The sequence below is a fragment of the Plasmodium inui genome (assembly GCF_000524495.1).
Source record: "Plasmodium inui San Antonio 1 unplaced genomic scaffold supercont1.9, whole genome shotgun sequence".
In the NCBI taxonomy this organism is placed as follows: Eukaryota; Apicomplexa; class Aconoidasida; order Haemosporida; family Plasmodiidae; genus Plasmodium; species Plasmodium inui.
The window spans coordinates 3,979-23,446 of NW_008481843.1; the positions used below are offsets into that span (position 1 = coordinate 3,979).

General features: G+C 37.3%; 5 protein-coding genes across 5 annotated transcripts; 3 read left to right on the forward strand and 2 right to left on the reverse strand.

Annotated features, from left to right (window-relative positions):
- Positions 1 to 5: 5 nt before the first annotated feature.
- Positions 6 to 209, forward strand: C922_02478 (hypothetical protein; the record flags this gene model as incomplete). The annotated part of the gene is made up of 1 exon (XM_008818077.1): positions 6 to 209. A coding segment is annotated over one exon (204 nt), but the record flags the coding sequence as incomplete, so codon positions are not given.
- Positions 210 to 369: 160 nt separating this feature from the next.
- Positions 370 to 741, forward strand: C922_02479 (hypothetical protein; the record flags this gene model as incomplete). Its single annotated transcript, XM_008818078.1, has 1 exon — positions 370 to 741. One exon carries the CDS (start codon positions 370 to 372, stop codon positions 739 to 741), a length of 372 nt encoding a protein of 123 aa, XP_008816300.1.
- A 2,434-nt stretch (positions 742 to 3,175) lies between these two features.
- Positions 3,176 to 3,862, forward strand: C922_02480 (hypothetical protein; the record flags this gene model as incomplete). Its single annotated transcript, XM_008818079.1, has 1 exon — positions 3,176 to 3,862. One exon carries the CDS (start codon positions 3,176 to 3,178, stop codon positions 3,860 to 3,862), a length of 687 nt encoding a protein of 228 aa, XP_008816301.1.
- Positions 3,863 to 7,190: 3,328 nt separating this feature from the next.
- Positions 7,191 to 7,424, reverse strand: C922_02481 (hypothetical protein; the record flags this gene model as incomplete). Its single annotated transcript, XM_008818080.1, has 1 exon — positions 7,191 to 7,424. The coding sequence occupies one exon, from the start codon at positions 7,422 to 7,424 to the stop codon at positions 7,191 to 7,193; it is 234 nt and encodes a 77-aa protein (XP_008816302.1).
- A 9,034-nt stretch (positions 7,425 to 16,458) lies between these two features.
- Positions 16,459 to 16,662, reverse strand: C922_02482 (hypothetical protein; the record flags this gene model as incomplete). The annotated part of the gene is made up of 1 exon (XM_008818081.1): positions 16,459 to 16,662. One exon carries the CDS (start codon positions 16,660 to 16,662, stop codon positions 16,459 to 16,461), a length of 204 nt encoding a protein of 67 aa, XP_008816303.1.
- Positions 16,663 to 19,468: the final 2,806 nt, after the last annotated feature.

Below are 19,468 nucleotides of genomic sequence, written 5' to 3' on the forward strand. Positions count from 1 at the left end.
CACAGAAAAGCGCAGGAAACCCCGATGACGAAATTAACGACAGCCCACAGCATATTCCACAGAGAAATGATAATACATTAGAGCGAGAATGGGCAGACTATTTTCTTGAAACTGAAAACAGCCTGTACCATAAGCAACAGCCAAATCCTAATACTAAACACAAGGAATTGACACCCCCTTATTTCCGAAATTATAGACAGCTTATATGAGAAATCACAGAAAAGTGTGAACCCAACAGAAGAATTCCCCCAGAATTCCTACGATCCACCTCAGTTTAATGAACAATACTAAATCGTTCTCAACAACTTTAAGGAACAAGATATAAATTAAATAATCGATTCGGTGTATGATAATTTATTCGGGAAGGCGATGCTTGAGGGAGAGATAAGTTTGCAAAAAAATGCCAAAAGGGCGATGCACACCTTGAACAACCATTTATCCTATTATTTGGGAAAATTAAAAAGTCCATATAGCGTGGATGGAAACATTGAGGTGGGACACGTGCAGAGGAGCAATCATACTATTCACACAACCATGAGGATCATGGAAGAGTATAAAAATAGGCTCTTTTTTTACTACATCATAAGGGATAATTTGCCCAGGTACGATCCTGACTCTTTTATAGATGTGCATAGGAAAGCGTTTACCTTATTCATAAATGAGTTAGTTACTATGGAGGAGCGTCACTTAAATAGATATGAACTGGAGTCAGGAACACTCATGGTGGAAGCCCACGGATGACGGCTGACAAGGACACGTTGAGCGGCAGATACAGAGTTATATGCATATATATGTTGCTAAGAGAAGGAAGGATATATATTCTTGTACCTATATGCTTATATAGACAATTATCTGATAAAATCTTCTTTAATGGGGACAGGAGCCAAGTGCATTATACAGCACCGTTTCAGCAATGATCGGTGCCAAAGTGGCATCGTGACTGTATTTTTTTACCATGAAAAAATATTTCGATGTTGAGAGGCCAATATATGTCCTGTGCGCATTCTGAACACGACAGTGGATTAGATTTATGTGTAAACTCTGTCAATTAATGTTCTCTTAAATCGTTATATGAGACTTATTATGGGATGCCCTAAACTGTGTTAAGGGTTTCCTGCTGTCTCTATAAATATTTATACATACATCATATGCGTAGTTTCATACGGATAGAATTTTACGATTACATCTTTTGAAATTTCTCAGGGGGGATTTTGTATTTTACTTCCTAATTGCGGTAAGGATTTAAAGAATTAATTCCTCTATATGGTGATATGCTTCATTGCGCATATAAAATAGCTGATTCGAATGGAAGTGATATTTTGAGGCTGTGTCATACCAGTGAAGATTCCTTGAAGTTTAAAGTAAAGATAAGGCGAATAAGACACGCGGAATCAATATATACATATAAATTAAGCATACTACCCTAACGTCAGATGTCAATAATGGTATTACGCTTCATCCTTTTTGGTTAAATTTAGCATAATGTTTATATAATATGTTTTCAACTCGTACCAATTGCATTGATTGTTTCATTATTCGTATATAATTTATTATAAATGGCCGCAATGGTAGACTTTTAAATGGAAAGAGGTCCAGAAGGAATTGCTAACAACAACCAAACCAACAATGAAGCAGGGGGACCTACAATTTCGATTATTCTATTCAGAAAAAAAAAAAAGAGAAAGAGACCTTTATGGCTTCACCATTTCTTCGCTGAGATAGAACTATACCATGTTTACATTATGAACAAGAAAAGAAAGGAGAAAACTGCAAACTGTCCATGATAGTAGAATTTGATCGAAACAGTCGTTCGTTCTGTTCTGCAATAGCACCTATCGATAGTACATATATTTAATACGTTCTTTTAAATCTTCCAGATTTAAATTAGAAGTCACGCGGATGCTGTTGATTATAAATCAATGAAAGAAGATGGGTAATATAAAGGGGGAACGTCCTTCTTGTTAGTACTGTACCATACATAATAAGAGGGAAGTACAATTTTATCTTGACTAAGATGCAGAAATAATGGTTGCTCTTGTATACGTAGGAAATGTAATCCTGAGCTGAAGGACCACTGGTGCTATAATGTATGCGCTGCCGCTGTAATCAAGTTATAAATCTTTGAAGTTATCAGCGTTAAATGTACCGGAAAATATACGAGAACTCTGCTTATATGCCCTATTCTGCAAATTTTAGAAAACAGAATTGCCTGTAAAAATATCTTATAAACAGGGGGAAGTTTCATGTAATAGGTAAGACTGCCATTCTGCTTAGCAACAGGAGATTCACGCCGTTTTGTTCCATGAATATTTCGACCCGTCTCCAGTGTCAGTGAAGAAATAAATTTTATACATTTCCTATGACATATTTTTTTTTTTTTTTTTTTTTTTTATTGGTTAAAGAAATGTTCTGGGATGTCTTAATTTATTTAATTAAATGCCTCCGCCTCCTTTAAGATTTCTTAAGTTTCGAAACTTTTTATGAAGTACTCTTTACTACATATCTTAACGTAGTTTAGCATATCTGAATATATCCAACGTATTTTAACATATTTCAAAATATTTCAACGAATTTTATATCATATTTTAACATGGATTAGCATATTTGTATATCTTTCAACGTATTTTAACCTAGTTTATGATAACCTGACGCAACCACCATCAGTTATGAATTTAGGACAAATTACGCGCACGTAATACCAGACTGCTCTGTATAGTTGATAAACCAGAAAGATTGAATTAAACCACTATGGCTTCTGTCAGAAAATCCAATTCCGCTTGTGCTGACCACTGCTCACCAGAGAGTAGCAAACGAAAGGAAGAATCCTCTTGCAGGAGTGAGGCTGAGGAGGGAAGCTCACATGGTCTTAAATCGCGAAAATTCTTTTTTCTTCCGTGTTTCGTTGCACCTGTTGTTGTCGCCTTTTATATTATTCTACCAGTAAGCTATATGGAGTAAACATTTATGTAATAAATAATACGCACTCTGTTGCAATCTCTCATTATGCTCTTACATAGAATTCTCTATACCCTTCTTCCAGATGCTTAAATGCAGAAAGCGGTGCATACATATAAACTCTAAATATTATACATATGCGTAATGTATACAACACCTGTCTTTGTAAACGTTCTTTAAAAATTCCTCCCAGAAGCTAACTCCGTTGGACAGGAACGTGATGCCGCAATTAGAAGGAAGCAATTTAGAAAAGTTAAATAAAGATGGATGTTTCAGAAGGAACGGCATAGATAGATATGTAGATGCGTCCGATTCAGAATCCGATGATAATATGCTATCCGCGCCTGATGAGATGGATTTAGGTGAAAATGAGGAGGAGGACGCTTTAGATTCAGATCGAATTGTTGAACAAAAATATGAAGAGAAGAGTGACTTATGTAATATTGACTCGCCTAGATTGGACCAAGCTCAAGTTATAATTACTAGCGATGTGACAGAAGCAAAAGTAGAACAATCGATGAATAATATGGAACAGGTGACCTCAAGGAATGAGATTATCAAAATGTGGAAGCACGCATATGATCTTGAAAGACGAGCCGTTTGCAAAATGATAAGTGCTTTATTCAAATATTACGAGGAGTTGAAAGAAAGATATCGAGTAAAAGAAAAACATCATCTCACTCATTGGAATAGGGTAATGTCCAGATGTTTTGATGTACTAACAAAGAAGGAAGAACACTACAATGAACTTTTCAACAACTTCATCATGAAAGATGACTTGACCAAACAGGAATGTGTGAATTTCTTGAACAGTTGCAGGGAAAAGGTTGCTGAATTGAGAGAATCTTTAGAGACCTTTGCGAAGAAAGAATTCGATGGAAGAATTATTCCAAAAAGGGGCAAGTAAAAATGGGATTTTTCAAGTGGAAGAACTTACACAAAAGAGTGAAAGAACGAATGATTCTCCACATATTTATGCCAGTGCCAGAAACTATCGCGCAGGTTAATAATGTACCGAAAGAAAAGGGAAGAACGTATGCTCCGCTTCGATTCTATAATCAAACAAATTGAGTTGGAGGAACCGAGATCTCATAATCATACGGCCCAACCCATCCCAAATGAACAGCAGAAAAAAGAATTATAGGATTTCGGAGTTTTCCCTAATATAGCATCTGTGACATACATATCGCGTCTATAGATATCCAGCTAAAAGGGAATAATATCTATGCGAAATATGGAAGCTACTTAGATTAGTAGTTTATCTATAGATGAGGTACATTATCTTGAATTTCTCTTTGTAAGGAATGACAATCTTCTCTTTATATGTGATTTCTCTTCTGAGTTAACTCAATTTTTTTAGTTTGTTTTTTTGAAACTTTTGTTTAATAGTAAACATTTCACAATTAGAAATTAACTCCCACTTTGCTTGGTATTAACATGCCTTTTAGTCGACAGAAATAGTGTATCCGTCACTGTAGTTTTCTACGTAGTTTTCAGCCTGAGTTACCTAGAACATTAAGGAATGAAGTAATACATGTATTTCTTTATAATATAACAGTTTCAGCTGCTAAATGAGACAAGATATACATTTAAGAAAAAAATTCGCTATGGGCAGCAGACCGTTTTGGAAGGAGTTAGAATTGTTATTTGGGAATTTTTTTCGAATACAAAACGGAAGTCTGAATGAAGAGTCGCAGGGTAGACCTTAATCTGACCTGCGTTAATTGGGGAATATACATGGAATAAAGGAGATGTCTAAGGAGGGTGTACATGTTGAAGAATGATTTAGATGCCACATAAGCCACCGTTACATAATGTCTGTCGTTATAAAGTTGTAAAACTATGGTTATTAATGTTACAACAGCGAAGGCGTAATTTGAACACTTGAGAAATGATAAGATATAGCCGAGGAGGAAAGGAGAAGCTTGAAATAGGATGATGTTATTCCCTAGGAAGAGGACAAATTGGTTAATACCATATCAGGGGGTTAAAATAAATCAACGTAAATATTAAGATAATACATTGAAGAACCCCCTGCTAGCATGGGCTACCAAAACACAGTTACGATATTCATGTAATGGATAGCGCGTGAAATTATTTAAAAGGAGGGGCCCTAAAAATGATAGAAAATATTCTGCATATGTATGCGCCTTCTTTAATTTAAATGGGGCGTTATTACTGGAATATTCTTTCTATTCAAGAGATAAGAATTAATTCCAAATTCTGTTCACATAATTACAAACTTTCTTATAAATTTCCCAGAATGGAATAAATTATGGGAACATGTTTATGTCAGGAAGTGTCAATTGTTCTGAAAGTCGAAGCACTTTTTGGAGTCGACTGTGAAATTATAATATGCACCGAGTAGTTAAATATATAACAAGGAGAAAGAAAGAAAAAAAGAAAGAATAAACGGGGCACCATGAAATGGAATAGTATATATACCTAGAATCAGCTGAGGAATCTTTCCGTGGCAGAATATACCAAATTTTGGTGATAAAGAATGAGAAAATCCTGTTTATCTGTGTAGTATACTATATGCCACTGCGCGACGAATATATGAAAGCCGAGAATATGCAAGAGCGAATTCAAAATATAACAGCTTCAGGATCCGAAGAAAACCAAGGCGACACATCACTAAAGAAGATAACCATTTAAAGGATTATAGGAAGAAGGTGAAAACTTACATTTTCACCTACATAAGAATACTCCATTAGATATCACACAAATCATAAGAAAAATCAGAAAACGGGGTCACCCTGTGATTTGACACATTTCGATATAATGCAGGGGTTACCATCATATATATTCTAGTAAGATTAAGCAAGGACGTCGACAAAAACGGTGGTATCTTACCTGATGGGTTATATGATGATCACTATTTAGGCAGAGGGAGGCCTGCTCCCGCGATACCACATTTCTGAATGTTCCTCTTCTGTGTCAAATTTGATGAATCCCGTTTCGCAAAGATATAACAGAAAAGTTCCTCCTTTTTCCATCCTACTAGGAAGGCCCTCAATTCTTTCAGTAGCACATACACTTATTGTTCTCTCATTGGAAGAATAAATATGGAAAAAAAATGGCATAACTTCTATTTACGTTGATAAATGAATCATAGGCGGTTTTGTAATTACAACTTTACGGCAGACTGATCTGATATATAAGTAGTGGACATCCTGGTCTTCGAGAATGCTGTGGTACTTATATCTGCTTGTTCTTTTTTCTCTTCTACTGTTGACTTATGATTTTCTCTCTAAACATATTTTATCACTGTGTGATTTCTATTGCGGTGTCTTCAGTGGGTTGTGCCTTGTTTCGTGCCGAAGCGTCCGGATGGAGTTAATCATTTTCTATAAATTCCACGTTTCCGTGTGTCCGATAGGAGAGTGTCGCACAATTTAGTAGGTGCAGGGGAATAAAGAATGCGATGTGCCATGTTTATCAGTAAATGAAACAAATAGACAGGGATCTTTTTCCACCTGTTGCGTATGTTTCCAGGCTGTTATGTATAACGAGTATTTAAGAGAACAAATAGGAGGACTACTCTGAGGAATCCTCCAGGGGGATTATTACAAATAGCGGATCTCGCATTCCGCATTCGAACATTCCTTCCTCTCTATATGTTACGGAAAATTTATCCACCCCGACATTCAAGAGGAAGGGGGCATAGAGACGTAGATGAAATATTTCGCGGCATCCAGATATGTTCTTTAGAGGAGGAGTCGCAATTGGTGAGTTGCCTTTGACATTTGTTTCGCATTCCAATTGTGACCAGCAGTAGGGTTAATTATCTTCCTAATTTGTTAACTATTTCACTTACTTGTTGTCCGTGTGTCTGGAAGTATGTGTCCCTTTCCTTTTCCGGGTAGCAGTCCCTCGCCTGTTTCTGTACTCTGTATTTATCAGAGTTTTCTTAGGTCATCTCACTTTATGGCATCCGTATGAACAGCATTCCAATGTAACATATAAGTATGAGTGTTATATTTCGCCTCTGAATCTGCTTTCCTCCGGCTACGTTCTAATCATGATGGTGAGCGCTCTTGTGTTATTGTTCGTTCGTCTCCTCTTATAGGAGGCTTGTAACTCTTTGTGGTCTATACTCAATGTGTTTTTTTCTGGACATCCCCAGAAAAATTCTGTGTGTATCTGCTATGTTTGGGGACGTTTCCATACTCTTCTCCCTTCAAGAAGTTTCCTATGTGGCTATCCAGGTACAATTTCACGTCTTGTGAATTCTATTGCTTTTTGCATTCCTCCATAAGCATCATGAGGGGCGATATGGACATTTCCATCTCTACCTCTTCATCTGTAATTACACCCAATTCGTGGTTATGCACCTCCTGTCTCTCTTTATGGCAATTTGTTCCTGACGTGTTATTCGTCGTCTCATGTATTACATACTCGGTTGTGTCTTTTCGGTAGAGCCTGATAACTTTATCAGACAAACTATCTGGAATGTACTGTCTCATACGTATCTGTTCTCTTTAAACCTAATTGCTACATACACTTCCTTGTGTTTGTATGAAAAGAGTTTGTGGCTCCTCGTTAAATTGATTGTTTTCGGACATTACAATTTCCTGAACGCATTGTTCTTCCGTTCTGCGTCTTTGGTGTAATCTGTGGAATTAATTGTTTTCTTTCAACATATCAAAAGTATACGAGTATTTATGTTCCAAACTATTCCACTGATGTTTTTGTTTGTACACATCACCATAGTTGTGTGCATGTACCCCCATTAACTTGCTCCGTCAGGTAATTCCACCTATCACACCTTTATTTATCATAAATGTGTGCACCACTACTTGGAGGAAATGCTCCTTGGTCAGTTTTCATTGTTGTTTTTTGATTTAACTAAAAGTTCCGTAGGTATATCTAGAATCTTCTACGGAACGTTTGTTTCTCATTTTGCATGTATACACTCTTTGGGATGTCTTAATTACATCTTAACTATTCATATTCACGGTCGCGCTGTGGTACGTGATCACTATCATATATCCTTTTTCTTCTTTTGCAATCCTGGCCACACATTGCTATCTCTCTTTGTACCCTTCTTCCAGCTCTGCGCTTTCTGTGGTTCAGAGGAAACTGCCCTTCTAAGGGCCTGTATTGCTGTAGGGGAAAAAGTTGGCACGAGGAGTTGGTTCCGCTTTCCTGGCGGCTTCTAAATAGTGACCACAGTGCACTAAATGCTACTTTTCCAGTGCCTATATATATACATATATCTATACATCCATAAGAAGGATAACATCTATAATGAGACCCCGGACTGTTAAGATAATAGGTAACACCTGAATAGAGGCAATAGCATCATTATGTAGTGTTGAGGAGGCTACACCGCGTGTGGGGTGTGCTTAGAATTGCCAATTCGGTGTCCCCAAAGTAGTAAATATAATGACGGGGGAGAGCATCCATAGCACTCAAGGTCATTATGTACTCCCAACAGCGCAGAATTTCTGTCTGGTGGGTTGTGACAGATTTGCATAAACTGATAGGTAAGGCACGGAGGCTTGTGGATAAAATAGATTGAATCTACTAGGAAAGGGAAGAGGGGGGCGATCCCCGTTGGGTAATATCCACGGCTGGGGGATCCGATGCAGGAGGCCTCCAATCTGCACGTACAATATCAGGAAATTGAATAGTACGGACGGTAACTATAACTTCAGGATCTGTACTTATTTTACATTTATATTTTCCGTGTGTATACCCGGTGTCATTGCTTTCAACCTTTCAACACTGAGACTGTAGTAGAAGTTGATATTGATGCATTCCTACCTACTTCGAAACTTGATTCCTGACGGAGCTACCACGTTTCAGATGTGCACTTAAATATTTCAGAATCCTCACCAGTGCTCTGACAATTTTTCCATGGGTGACGTGCTCTCATTTGGGGTGGCAAGATTTCACGGAAGTTTTGAATAATAACCTAGGCTTTGAAAGATATTGTCAGACGGAGTAACTGCTGTAAAGTTCCGTCCGGATGAAGATTTATCAATAGTTGCTGTTCGTATAAGATTTTTATTCGGTATAAGGGTTTTTAGCGTATGCAGGCACTGTGTTCCTTTGTGCCAACGTAATGAAAGTCGCAAGAAGAATCCTTTTCATTCAGGAGTCAAGTACGAAGAACGTGTGCACATGCCAGTTCGCACAGTATGCAGAGCAGTTCTACGGTTCTCATTAGACCTTTCCTTATTGTTTCGTATAAATAGTCAGGATTCAAAAAAAAACCAGAACATGTAGTAATGGTGAAATAAGTGGTCAAACAACTCTACATATTTACATAACAAATGTCTCTTGGGTTTTCTTGGGGGGTGAAAGTTGTGATAAAACATTTATGAAGTAGTGTGTTAAATCACATAGAATATTGTCTGAATGAACACGTTTGATGTGTTTGTTATTATCGTTGTACACTCCCTTACTATTATTCAGGTGGGTATGAAGTCTAGTTTTATATAGCTGACATGAAGTTCCCCGTGTCCAATGCTACGTCCATAATATCGGTTAAAGGTCAATATTCTGAACTAGTAATTTTCCCTATATTACATTGTCTATTGTATTGACCTCTTCGTTTTACATCACATTGCCATCCCTGATATGTTTCGGGATGATGTGTGCATGTTAAGGAATATCATGTAGTAAATACATATTGTCTTATGAAAGAAAAAATTCAGACATTGCGGAGATGTCCTGAAGAAATAGTTGCAATAGTGCTGTGGCTATGTATATTATATGACCTAGGCCAGAGAATACAGTTTGGGAAAAGTCTGCACTTTAGTTCGCTACGTTTTCAGATTTGGAAAAGAGCCTGTTTTTTCAATAGAATAATAAAAATCGAATTAGGAACCTAGGTATTGTTTATAAATCCGTGTAATATTAATAAAGTGTGGGGAACAAGCCGCCATGCCGATAAAATTCAATCCCTTCATCATGAATTGGAACGTAGCCTGTTCGTTACTTATATATATGGGAGTACAATGAAATTGAGAAGCATCTGCTAAGAAGAAGAATAGCAGAAAGAATTGTATTATTATACAGTACGTACCATGTCATGATACGCCATGTGGTAAAACTCTGAGGTTTCACACATAACATATGGATTTATCGAAAAATGTAACCTATAATCTTAATTTGCACATAGGCGCAGAATGAGATATAGATACCGCATAGGGGACGGCTTCATAGCCCTGAGTTAACCATCTTTTTTTGGATAAATCAGGATATCTATAAATTCCCTGTCCCTTCCTGTTTCTGGGGTTCAGTTCTTCCTAATTAGTTAGTTTCCGTTGATTGTTGATCGTGAATTAATTGAAGGATTTCTAAGAACTATTTTTGCGCGCTATAGCAGTAAGAACACGTGCAATTATGCCTTATTAATAATGCAAAACGAAAGACGTCCATGTGCGAAGAAAATGAAATAATTGCAACAAATTAACTATAGCATATAATATGTCGTGTCATTGTACTGTATAAGGCGCATATATTATGGGATTTAATTTCGTTTGAAAAAGTGCCCCCTCATTGGAAGAATATGGGTGCTTCGTTCTTTATGCACCGATCCTTGGCACTGCTGAGATATTATGAGGTAAGAGACAGTACCATCTTAGCACGGTGTTTTGAACTATGTGAATCACAGAAAATATACCCTTTTAGTCTATATGATATTACATGTAAGACCACAATTAGAAATAATATGCAAGATAAATTCATTTTTATAAATAATTTTTGGGGAATTATTTTATGGAGCTCAAGAAAAAGTGACTGGGTAATTTTTTTATTTCGTACAACATAACAACGCGGTGGTAAAAGAATTGGCAGAAGCAAGGAAATGTACCAACACGTAATGTTGCGGGAAAAAATGTTTCATCCAATTCAATTTTTTTAGAGATTTTCACAGAGCATCACGTAATGGAAAATGCAAGAAAGAAGAGAGAACAGAAACGCTTTAGAGTGTGCCATATTCTGCTCACGATGATGTATATTTCACGGTGACTCTATATAGACCTGATACTGGAGTTCATCACAAAAAGGAGATCACAAAACAAAAATGCGTGCAAATATAGTCTTTACGCAATACTGAGTAATATGCAAGAGTCCACCACTATGGTGTCCGCATCTTGTGAGGGAGTCATCTCTTAATATTCTTCATTAGTTCATTACCTAAATGAATCTATTTTTGTGGAAATTTTGAAGGACGAACAGAGGAATGATGAGCTATATTATAGAATTCCCACCCTGCAGGGGCGGCGGTAACATTATGTGGTTTATGGTGTAAATAGTCTCATCTAACCTGTATTATATTCGAATCTTGAGCAAACATTTTATATTCTTTTGATGCGCGACGCAATTAGTTGGATGGTTCCTGGTCCCTAGTACAGCAATTGTGGTATTATATAAGGTGTAAGATGTAGCATCATAAACAACCTATGTCTACGAAGAATCCAATTTTAGCACAGTGGATGTGGATAGAATATGTAGCCGCCCCAATTTTGGACAGCATAGAGGCTTCCAATTAGGTGGGGATAATGTAAAAGGAATTATGGTTGGAGACGGTTCTGTTTCATAATATACAGGAGGTGAACATTTTTCCTTATGATGGCATCTATGTATGGCCGCTGATTCGTACAAATACCAGGCAGCATTTTTTTCGTTTTGTTTTGTTCTTGTTTCTTCTCCGCTAGACTGACATGGGTTTTGGACGTAGTCTACAAAAAGGGACTGCAGGGGCAAATATTAACACGTGTAAATGTGTTTATACAGGGCGGCTGTCAATATGGTTATGTGCATTCTGAACCTTGAGGTAGATACTGACAAAAACACCATTACGAATTTCCTAAGGAAAACATGCAGGTTGCTGTTAACATCACATAATTCTATCACCAGGCACGCATGACATGGAAAATATGTCTTAGACAGTTGGACAATACGAATGCGTTCAGATAATAACGGGAATTGCATAGCCTTATTCACAAATGATACATGGATCCGCTGCTGATACGTTAAATATTATTGTCTTTACATAACATTCCGCGAACAGTACTCCGTGACTCATGAGGGAGTACATTGATTTGGTTGACTGATATGGACGAAGTCAATTTTAATATTAAAACGGTCCTAGCGTCCACATATTTATTTATTTTAATAAAGCGTGTCTTTTCCGAAATACACATCTCAAATATGCGTAGAGGCATTGATATAACATGTGTCCCCTCATGCTGTACAGAAGTAATGGGTATTGATAATACTTGTTGTGTGGGGATCACGTTAATAATAAATCGTTTCCTTCTTATAAACACGCATTGGATAGCGTCTTATAGGAATGAGAGAAGTTTTAATTATCTATAGGAATCTGAAGCAGGCAAGTTCTAATATGGCATGCATGGTTTATACGTCTATCTAACTTGAAGACAGTGACACATATTTAAATAAATAGCAGAGATGAGAACTTCATATAATCCATTATGGATAGGACTACACTCAACAGAATAAAAAAAACAAGACAGTAGGGGAAAATATGAAGACATCGATCCCATACAGGCTCCATCATTAGTGTAAAATTAAATACTTAAAATATGTTTCCTCTTTGTACTCATGATAGACATCGTTTCTGTCTGTTGGCCTCTATCTATGGTCACATTTTATCCTTGGAAAAGGGAAAAAACACCTAAAAGGAATTGCAGGAGCTGTGGTGGGTCACATACAAGGAAGAATTCTGTGGCATATGTCTCTTAAGAACGCGTTTCGCTCGGAACGTCCATGTGTGCTCTATTGTACAAGAAAGGAGCATTTTCTTATAAGATCTTATGCTTATTGAAAAGCATTAATTTTTTCGCGATCACTTCCCTCTATAGCACAACCCTTATGAAAAACCTGAAAAATTAGTAAAAGTGGAGGCGCATATTTATATGACTACACACTTGAGTAATTTTCCCTTGACCCTTACAATGGCACAGATACCTATATCCACGTAGGTATACATATATATATGTGTGTCTGGTAATATTATGTTGATAAGTGGCATAACGCTAATATATTGCTTCTAAGCAGTTATGATACCACACGCGCCACACGTCGGCGTACGAGAATGGGTATTGTAGATTGTGATAACTCACATATTAGAATATAATGCTCATCTTGTACACTTGGTCAATTGTACGGAAGAGTCCTTTCCAGAAGTGTTTGCCTAATTCTTGTTGCTTGTTTTCTTCTTCTGTTTCCTGATAGATTCTACAAAACTTAACTCGTCGTCTATTTATGTGTACTGATTGGCGCGTGAAACTATACGGATGGACTGGAAGGCGACCTAAGAGGCAATGGTTTCTCAGGATACAGAATTGGCTACTATGAGACAAAAGCTGTGGAAAAAATTTCTGCTAAGTATTCAATTAATAATTAACTGAAGAACCTCATATTTATTCCTTTTGATAACATCACGCCCATTGAGGTGAATCTGGTATTCTTTACAGAATATCCCCTTCTGGATATTAAGGTCAAAGATTAAGTGAGCAGATCATGATGGTTTTAATGGAACTGTTAAATCTGTCACTACATCAGTTTAATATAATTTAAGGAAGAGATCCATTTCTAATCAAAGGATTGACGAAGTGGGAATAAGTATGCGGGTGAATAGTAGAAGTTAAGAATTCTTCGCCGTAAAATGAAATGTGGGGAGGACAAAATATTTCAATAACTATATTTAAGAGTTCCTCTTGTCTGGTTACACGAGCGGTTCACTACAGGGAATACGCTAACGCGCTTTGATTAATTCCGTCAGAAAGATTACCTATTATAAGCAAAATTTAACCAGGAAGGAAACAGAAAAATACCAGTATTACGTCCGTATGTGAACAAGCAGCGGATACAGCGCAATCGAAGTATGTTAATCAGAACCCAAACAGAATCAATAGGCAATGACGAAAATAATTCTGCACCAATCTATTATGATTACCCCCACATATATATAGTACAAGAGGGGACAGAAATAGTGAAGGAATTGTGGGGGTGGTTATAATATATTACAACAAACACAACATAAAGATTAAGAGAAAATTCAAGTATTGAGTTATAAGAGGAAACTAGGAATAACAGATATGTGTGAGTGTAACCAAGTTTTCCATTCTGCATATCATGAATTATAGTAAACTAAGAAAGGGACCTACGACATTCCTCATTTGGGGGTGTTAAGGGAATCTACATTATGGGTATGAACTAGGGATTCATCAATTCCGAGACGCATAGGGAGGATATTAGCCGCAGAAATACAGGTAATTTACATCCATTTATACATTGCTATGATTTATTGATAACAGCCTATGTTCTGTTGATCTCTTTACACCTTACCATGGGACATATATCCATGGATATATATATATGTATATTCCTTCCCTTTTATATTTGGGAATAGTTCATGAGTCATAGAAATAAGAAGTGTTAACCAGGTGGAGTATGATCCCCCTCTGGTGTCATACAGGAGGATACGAGAAGATGGAACCAAAGAAGGACAGAATAGTACCAGTGCTACACATTTCTACGCGGAAAGAGGATATAGTTACCAGTATATGCAGATTCAGATTAGAAGATTGTTCCTTTGGCATAAAAATGTGCCAGCTAAAATTACATGACTGTTCATGACGTGTCTCATCTATGCATATATAAAGGGAGTAATGGATTGTTGAATTTAAACTGGTATCATATGAGTTATAATTTCATATTGGACTTTAATTGTATATTGCATACCATTGAAAGGGCTACTATAGCGTTTAAATAAGTTCATGTCTTTCTGTTCAAACTCCTATGAGTGCAATGGAATACAGATATGCACATTCGATGAGTTCCGCCTAAACTGGTCAGCCGCTGTGCTTATATGGTTTCCTTTATAGTTACGTTACTTTTGTGAATGCGTCCTTATGCCCCATCCTCTTCGTGAGTGGGTTCTCTGATGTTTTGATATTTTCCCCAGTATCCCCCCGCATGTTGCACTCTTCCTCTGTATGTTTTTTTGCCGTTTCTACATCTTTATAAGTATGTTAATTCATATCCCAGCATCCTTCCATATCAGTTCCCATGCCGCATAGTGCCTGTGGATGCGCCTTCGTGTTGTATCACCCCCATGAGTCTGTTTTATCATGTTTTTGCATTTTTATGAGAGTATCCTTTCATGGCGCCTCTTTCTTATATGGGCGTTTCCATGTGGCCTAATTTTTCGAACGTGCTTTCTTGTGGCGTAATTTTGTGAACGTTGTCTCACGTCGAGTAATCTTGCGAATGTTTCACGTGGGGGAATTTTGCGAATGTTTCACGTGGGGTAATTCTGCGAATGTTTCACGTGGGGGAATTTTGCGAATGTTTCACGTGGGGTAATTTTGCGAATGTCGTTTCACGTGGGGTAATTTTGTGAACGTTGTTTCACGTGGGGTAATTTTGCGAATGCTTCACGTGGGGTAATTTTTTGAAGGTTTTTCTATGTGGCCTAATTTTCGCGGACGCCCTTTTATGTGGCGTAATTTTTCAGGCACGCCCTTTCATGTGGGCTAAGTTTTCGCGCACGCTCTTCGTTGTTGGCTACCCTTTCCCGGGGGTGGCTTCATGTCGCTTAACCTTGTCAAAGCTGTTTCCTGTTGATTAAGTTCTGGGGGAGTCCTCCCATGTGTTATATCCGTTGCACGCCATCTGTCTCGTTTGGCTCCATTATATATATTTCTCTATTTAATTCCTTCTTGAGGATACACCTCTTTGGGCCATTCCTCTGACGAAATTCACTTGGAGGGTTCCTTTATGATGACATCTTTTGTTGCATCCTTATGAAGATACCACTCCTCCATGCACCCTTATAAAGATGACTTTATCTTTTGCCCCCTTCTGACGATTTCTTCCGCGTGGTGTTTTCATGATGATGCCTTTTTCCTCCCACAGTTTTCTGATGCTTCGCCTTTGAATCATTGCCCTTTCTTTTGTTTTCCTCATGGTGATGTTTACTGTTTTGCTGCGACAGTTTGATGCCTTTTCTCTGTTTGGCATTCCTTTAAGGATTCCTATATTTCGCATGTCACTATAATAATGCTTCCTTGTTTTTCATTTCTACATAGCTACATGCTCCCTGTTCCGCTAATATAAAGATGTTTCTGTGTGTGGTATCTTGTTCAGGATGATATTCCCTGTTCCATTTTTATCAATTCTCTTTTTTTTAGGAGCGCGCTCGTGAGGTATCTTTCCGTGGGGCATCCTTCTTCCCAAAATTCATTCTACCGCGTTGTACTTTAATATATTCTTTCGCTCATGATTCTTATAGAGATGGCCTCTTCTGCTTTGCCACTATGAAGATTCTTGTTTTGGTTTCATTTCTTTCGTGACGATAGTTTTATTCTCGGGTGGCCCTATGAGGTTTCTCCTCTCACGTCATTATGAGAACCCTTGGCTGTGTGGTATTTTTCTTATGAGAATTCTTCTTACTGCGCTATATTTCTGATATTTTTTGCTTTGGCTCTTTTATAAAGATGCCTCCTCCTTCTATCATGTTACCGGGAAGATATTCTTCCGCGAGGTTCTTTTTTTTATGAAGATATTTTTTTCCGCGGCACTCCTTATGATGCTATTTTCCGGCGGCGGCCTGAATATATTGTTTTGTGTCATTTTCTTTATATGGCTGCTTCTTGCTGCCGCCGCCTTGTGAAGATGTTCTCTAGTGTGTGTAATTTTTTCCACAATGATGTACATTTTTTCGCGGCGCTGTGGAGATGTCCTTTCCTGTTTGATTTTTTCTATGAAGATGTCTCTTTTCGGCGGCATGGTCAGGATGCTGTCCCATGTTTTCCTTTTTTATGAAAATGCTTTCTTCTCTCCTGGTGTCTTCAGGATGTTTTTCTCTGGCGTTCTTTTTAAGATGTTCTTCTGCTTCCATTATTGTGAAAATGTTTCCTGAGGTCACATCATTATGAAGGTGCCATTCTGGGTGCATCATCGCTGATATGTTATACTGTATGTCATGCTTCTTTATTAAAATTTCCTCTTCCTTAATATTCTGATGGACCTATTTTTTTCTCTCTCTATGTTGAATAATTATGAAAATATTCATCTTTCTTGTCTATTATGAGAATTCCCACCTATTTGAAGTGTAAATAGCATGACCATACTGATGTGGTAGCATTACCAGACAGGAATAATATACCGATGTGTAAAAAGGGACCTTTATCCCTGTTGTATTATTCTTTTCGAAGTGATGATCTTCAATGAGTACTATTAAGTGAATAACAGTGTCACACGGATAACACTGTCAATTGAAGTGCAGAGTTGCGTAAAGGGTAAGGATCGTCTGGAGTGTTATTGTAGGGAGGCTACTGACGTGTGCCTAGTACTCATATGTTCAAAGTACTGACATGTTTATCGTCTTGTTACTTGAAGAGCACAGGCCCGCCTGGGGTACTCTTCTTCGCAGAATAGTCAGGTGCATTTCTAATTATGATGCATTGCCGGGATTTACGTATAATACTGTTATAGGAAGGGTATTGATGTGCATGTAGTATTTTATGCGAAGGATTCAGAATTTACGCCTCCATTATATGAGAAACATTATTCTATGAAGTACATGGATATTCCACGAAATATATTGCGTGAAAATTATTTGTGTCCAGATGCTTGATGATTAAGAGTGCAGATGTTCCCATACTACCGTTATATGAAAGTACTAAGGGTTGAGCTATATGGATGAGCTGGAGTGCTATTATACTAAGAGAACCATGACGTGTGAAGTCCTGTAGACATATGAGTACGATTACCCTCGGAGCACTATTATTTGGACAGTACGAGTGTGCGGGGTGTATTGTTATATTAACAGTACTTTTTTGAGAATAATACTTTTATTTGAAGAGAACGACTGTTGTGTATGAAGTAGTGTACCATGATGAGTATTAATATCCCTGGAGTAACATTATGTGAAATGTTCTGATATAAGGTTAACGGCTCCATTATATGAAGCAGAGGATTGTGCAAAGGGTGTTAATCTCCTGGAGTACTATTCTTTGAAGAATATTGCTACGCCAAGAGTACTATGATGTTAAAAGTACTTTTGTTTGTACAGTATTGACATTCCAGGTGTGCTATTATTAGTGAGACACTATTCTGTGAAGTGCATGAATATTCCAGGGAAAATACTGCCTGAAAAGTACTTATGTGTATGCATTCTCAATGAGGAAAATTGCGGAATTCCTAATAGTACTGTTATATGAATGTACTAAGATCTGAAATATACTGATATCTGCGGAGTCCTATTCTCTGAATACCACAGTAGCATAAGAATAATGGATCATCTGGAGCTATATTCTGTGAGCCATCTGACGTGTGCGTAGTATTCTTATTTGCAAAGCAAAGTTGTGCAATGATGATGCCTGTCTCGGAAGCAAGATTATTTGAAGGGTTTCGATATACGCAGAGTGCTTTTATATAGGGGGCACTATTTTATTAACCGTAAGAATATATCCGCAGTAGTATGTAGTGAGCTAAAGGTATGTGCCCCGAATATTACTATGGGGTGGATGAAACATTGGACCTTTCGTTATTTAAATAAAACCATTGTTCCTACTGCACTGATGTCTTCTCATTTGCGTTACCCTATTTTTGAATGGGTTAAAATCCCGCCTGTAATGTAAGGACATAAGAGTTTTACGAAGTCCTTTGATGTCTCTGGAGTAACATTTTTTGAGAAAATGCGGTATCCTAAAAGTAGTATTATATGAAGAGTACTGTTCTCCCTGGAATCTCATCGGTTTCGATAACATTAATGTTACGAAGATATCTTTGACAAGAGGATATGAATATCCATAACATACAAACCACTTATGATTTTACGAAGAAGAAAAGAGAAAAATGAAGTAGAAGGAATGCCAAAAATGAAGTCTATACATTGAAGGTACTGCGACATTGAACACAGTTCTCCATTTCATAGGAAAAATAAATATATAGGGTAAAACCATATAACTAACATAAGAGTATCAACAGACATAAACAGGAAGCTGGAAGGAAACATGCGAAGGGAAAATAGCACCATATAACCAAAAAGGGGCAAACGTAACTAAACAAATAAGAGTACCTAAAGCAATGTTAACACAGAACAAATGAACCCGCAGGGAAGCAAGGTGAACACGACACAGGACACTTACAGTAACATATGAGGTGGGATGTTGACAGGGCCCAATACTACATCAAATAAGTGAGGAGTTGATTGCCAAGTTTCATGTCTCAAAATACACGCGATTATTCACAGTTAGTGAGGAAGATATATAAGTATGTAATTTCTTACATATATTAATTGGTGTTCTAAATTTTTTCCTGTTTGTATTGCGCGTTATGGCTTGAGTTAAAAACTCTACAATTCTATTTGTTTCCCCAGGATCTAATATCATATGATACCCTTTGTGATTTTATGCGTGAAGATATATAATTGTTTAAAATAGATTTATTTCTTCTTTGAAGTTTTAGAAGCTTCCTTAAAACGTATTTTGTTTTTGTAAAGATATAACACACTTTC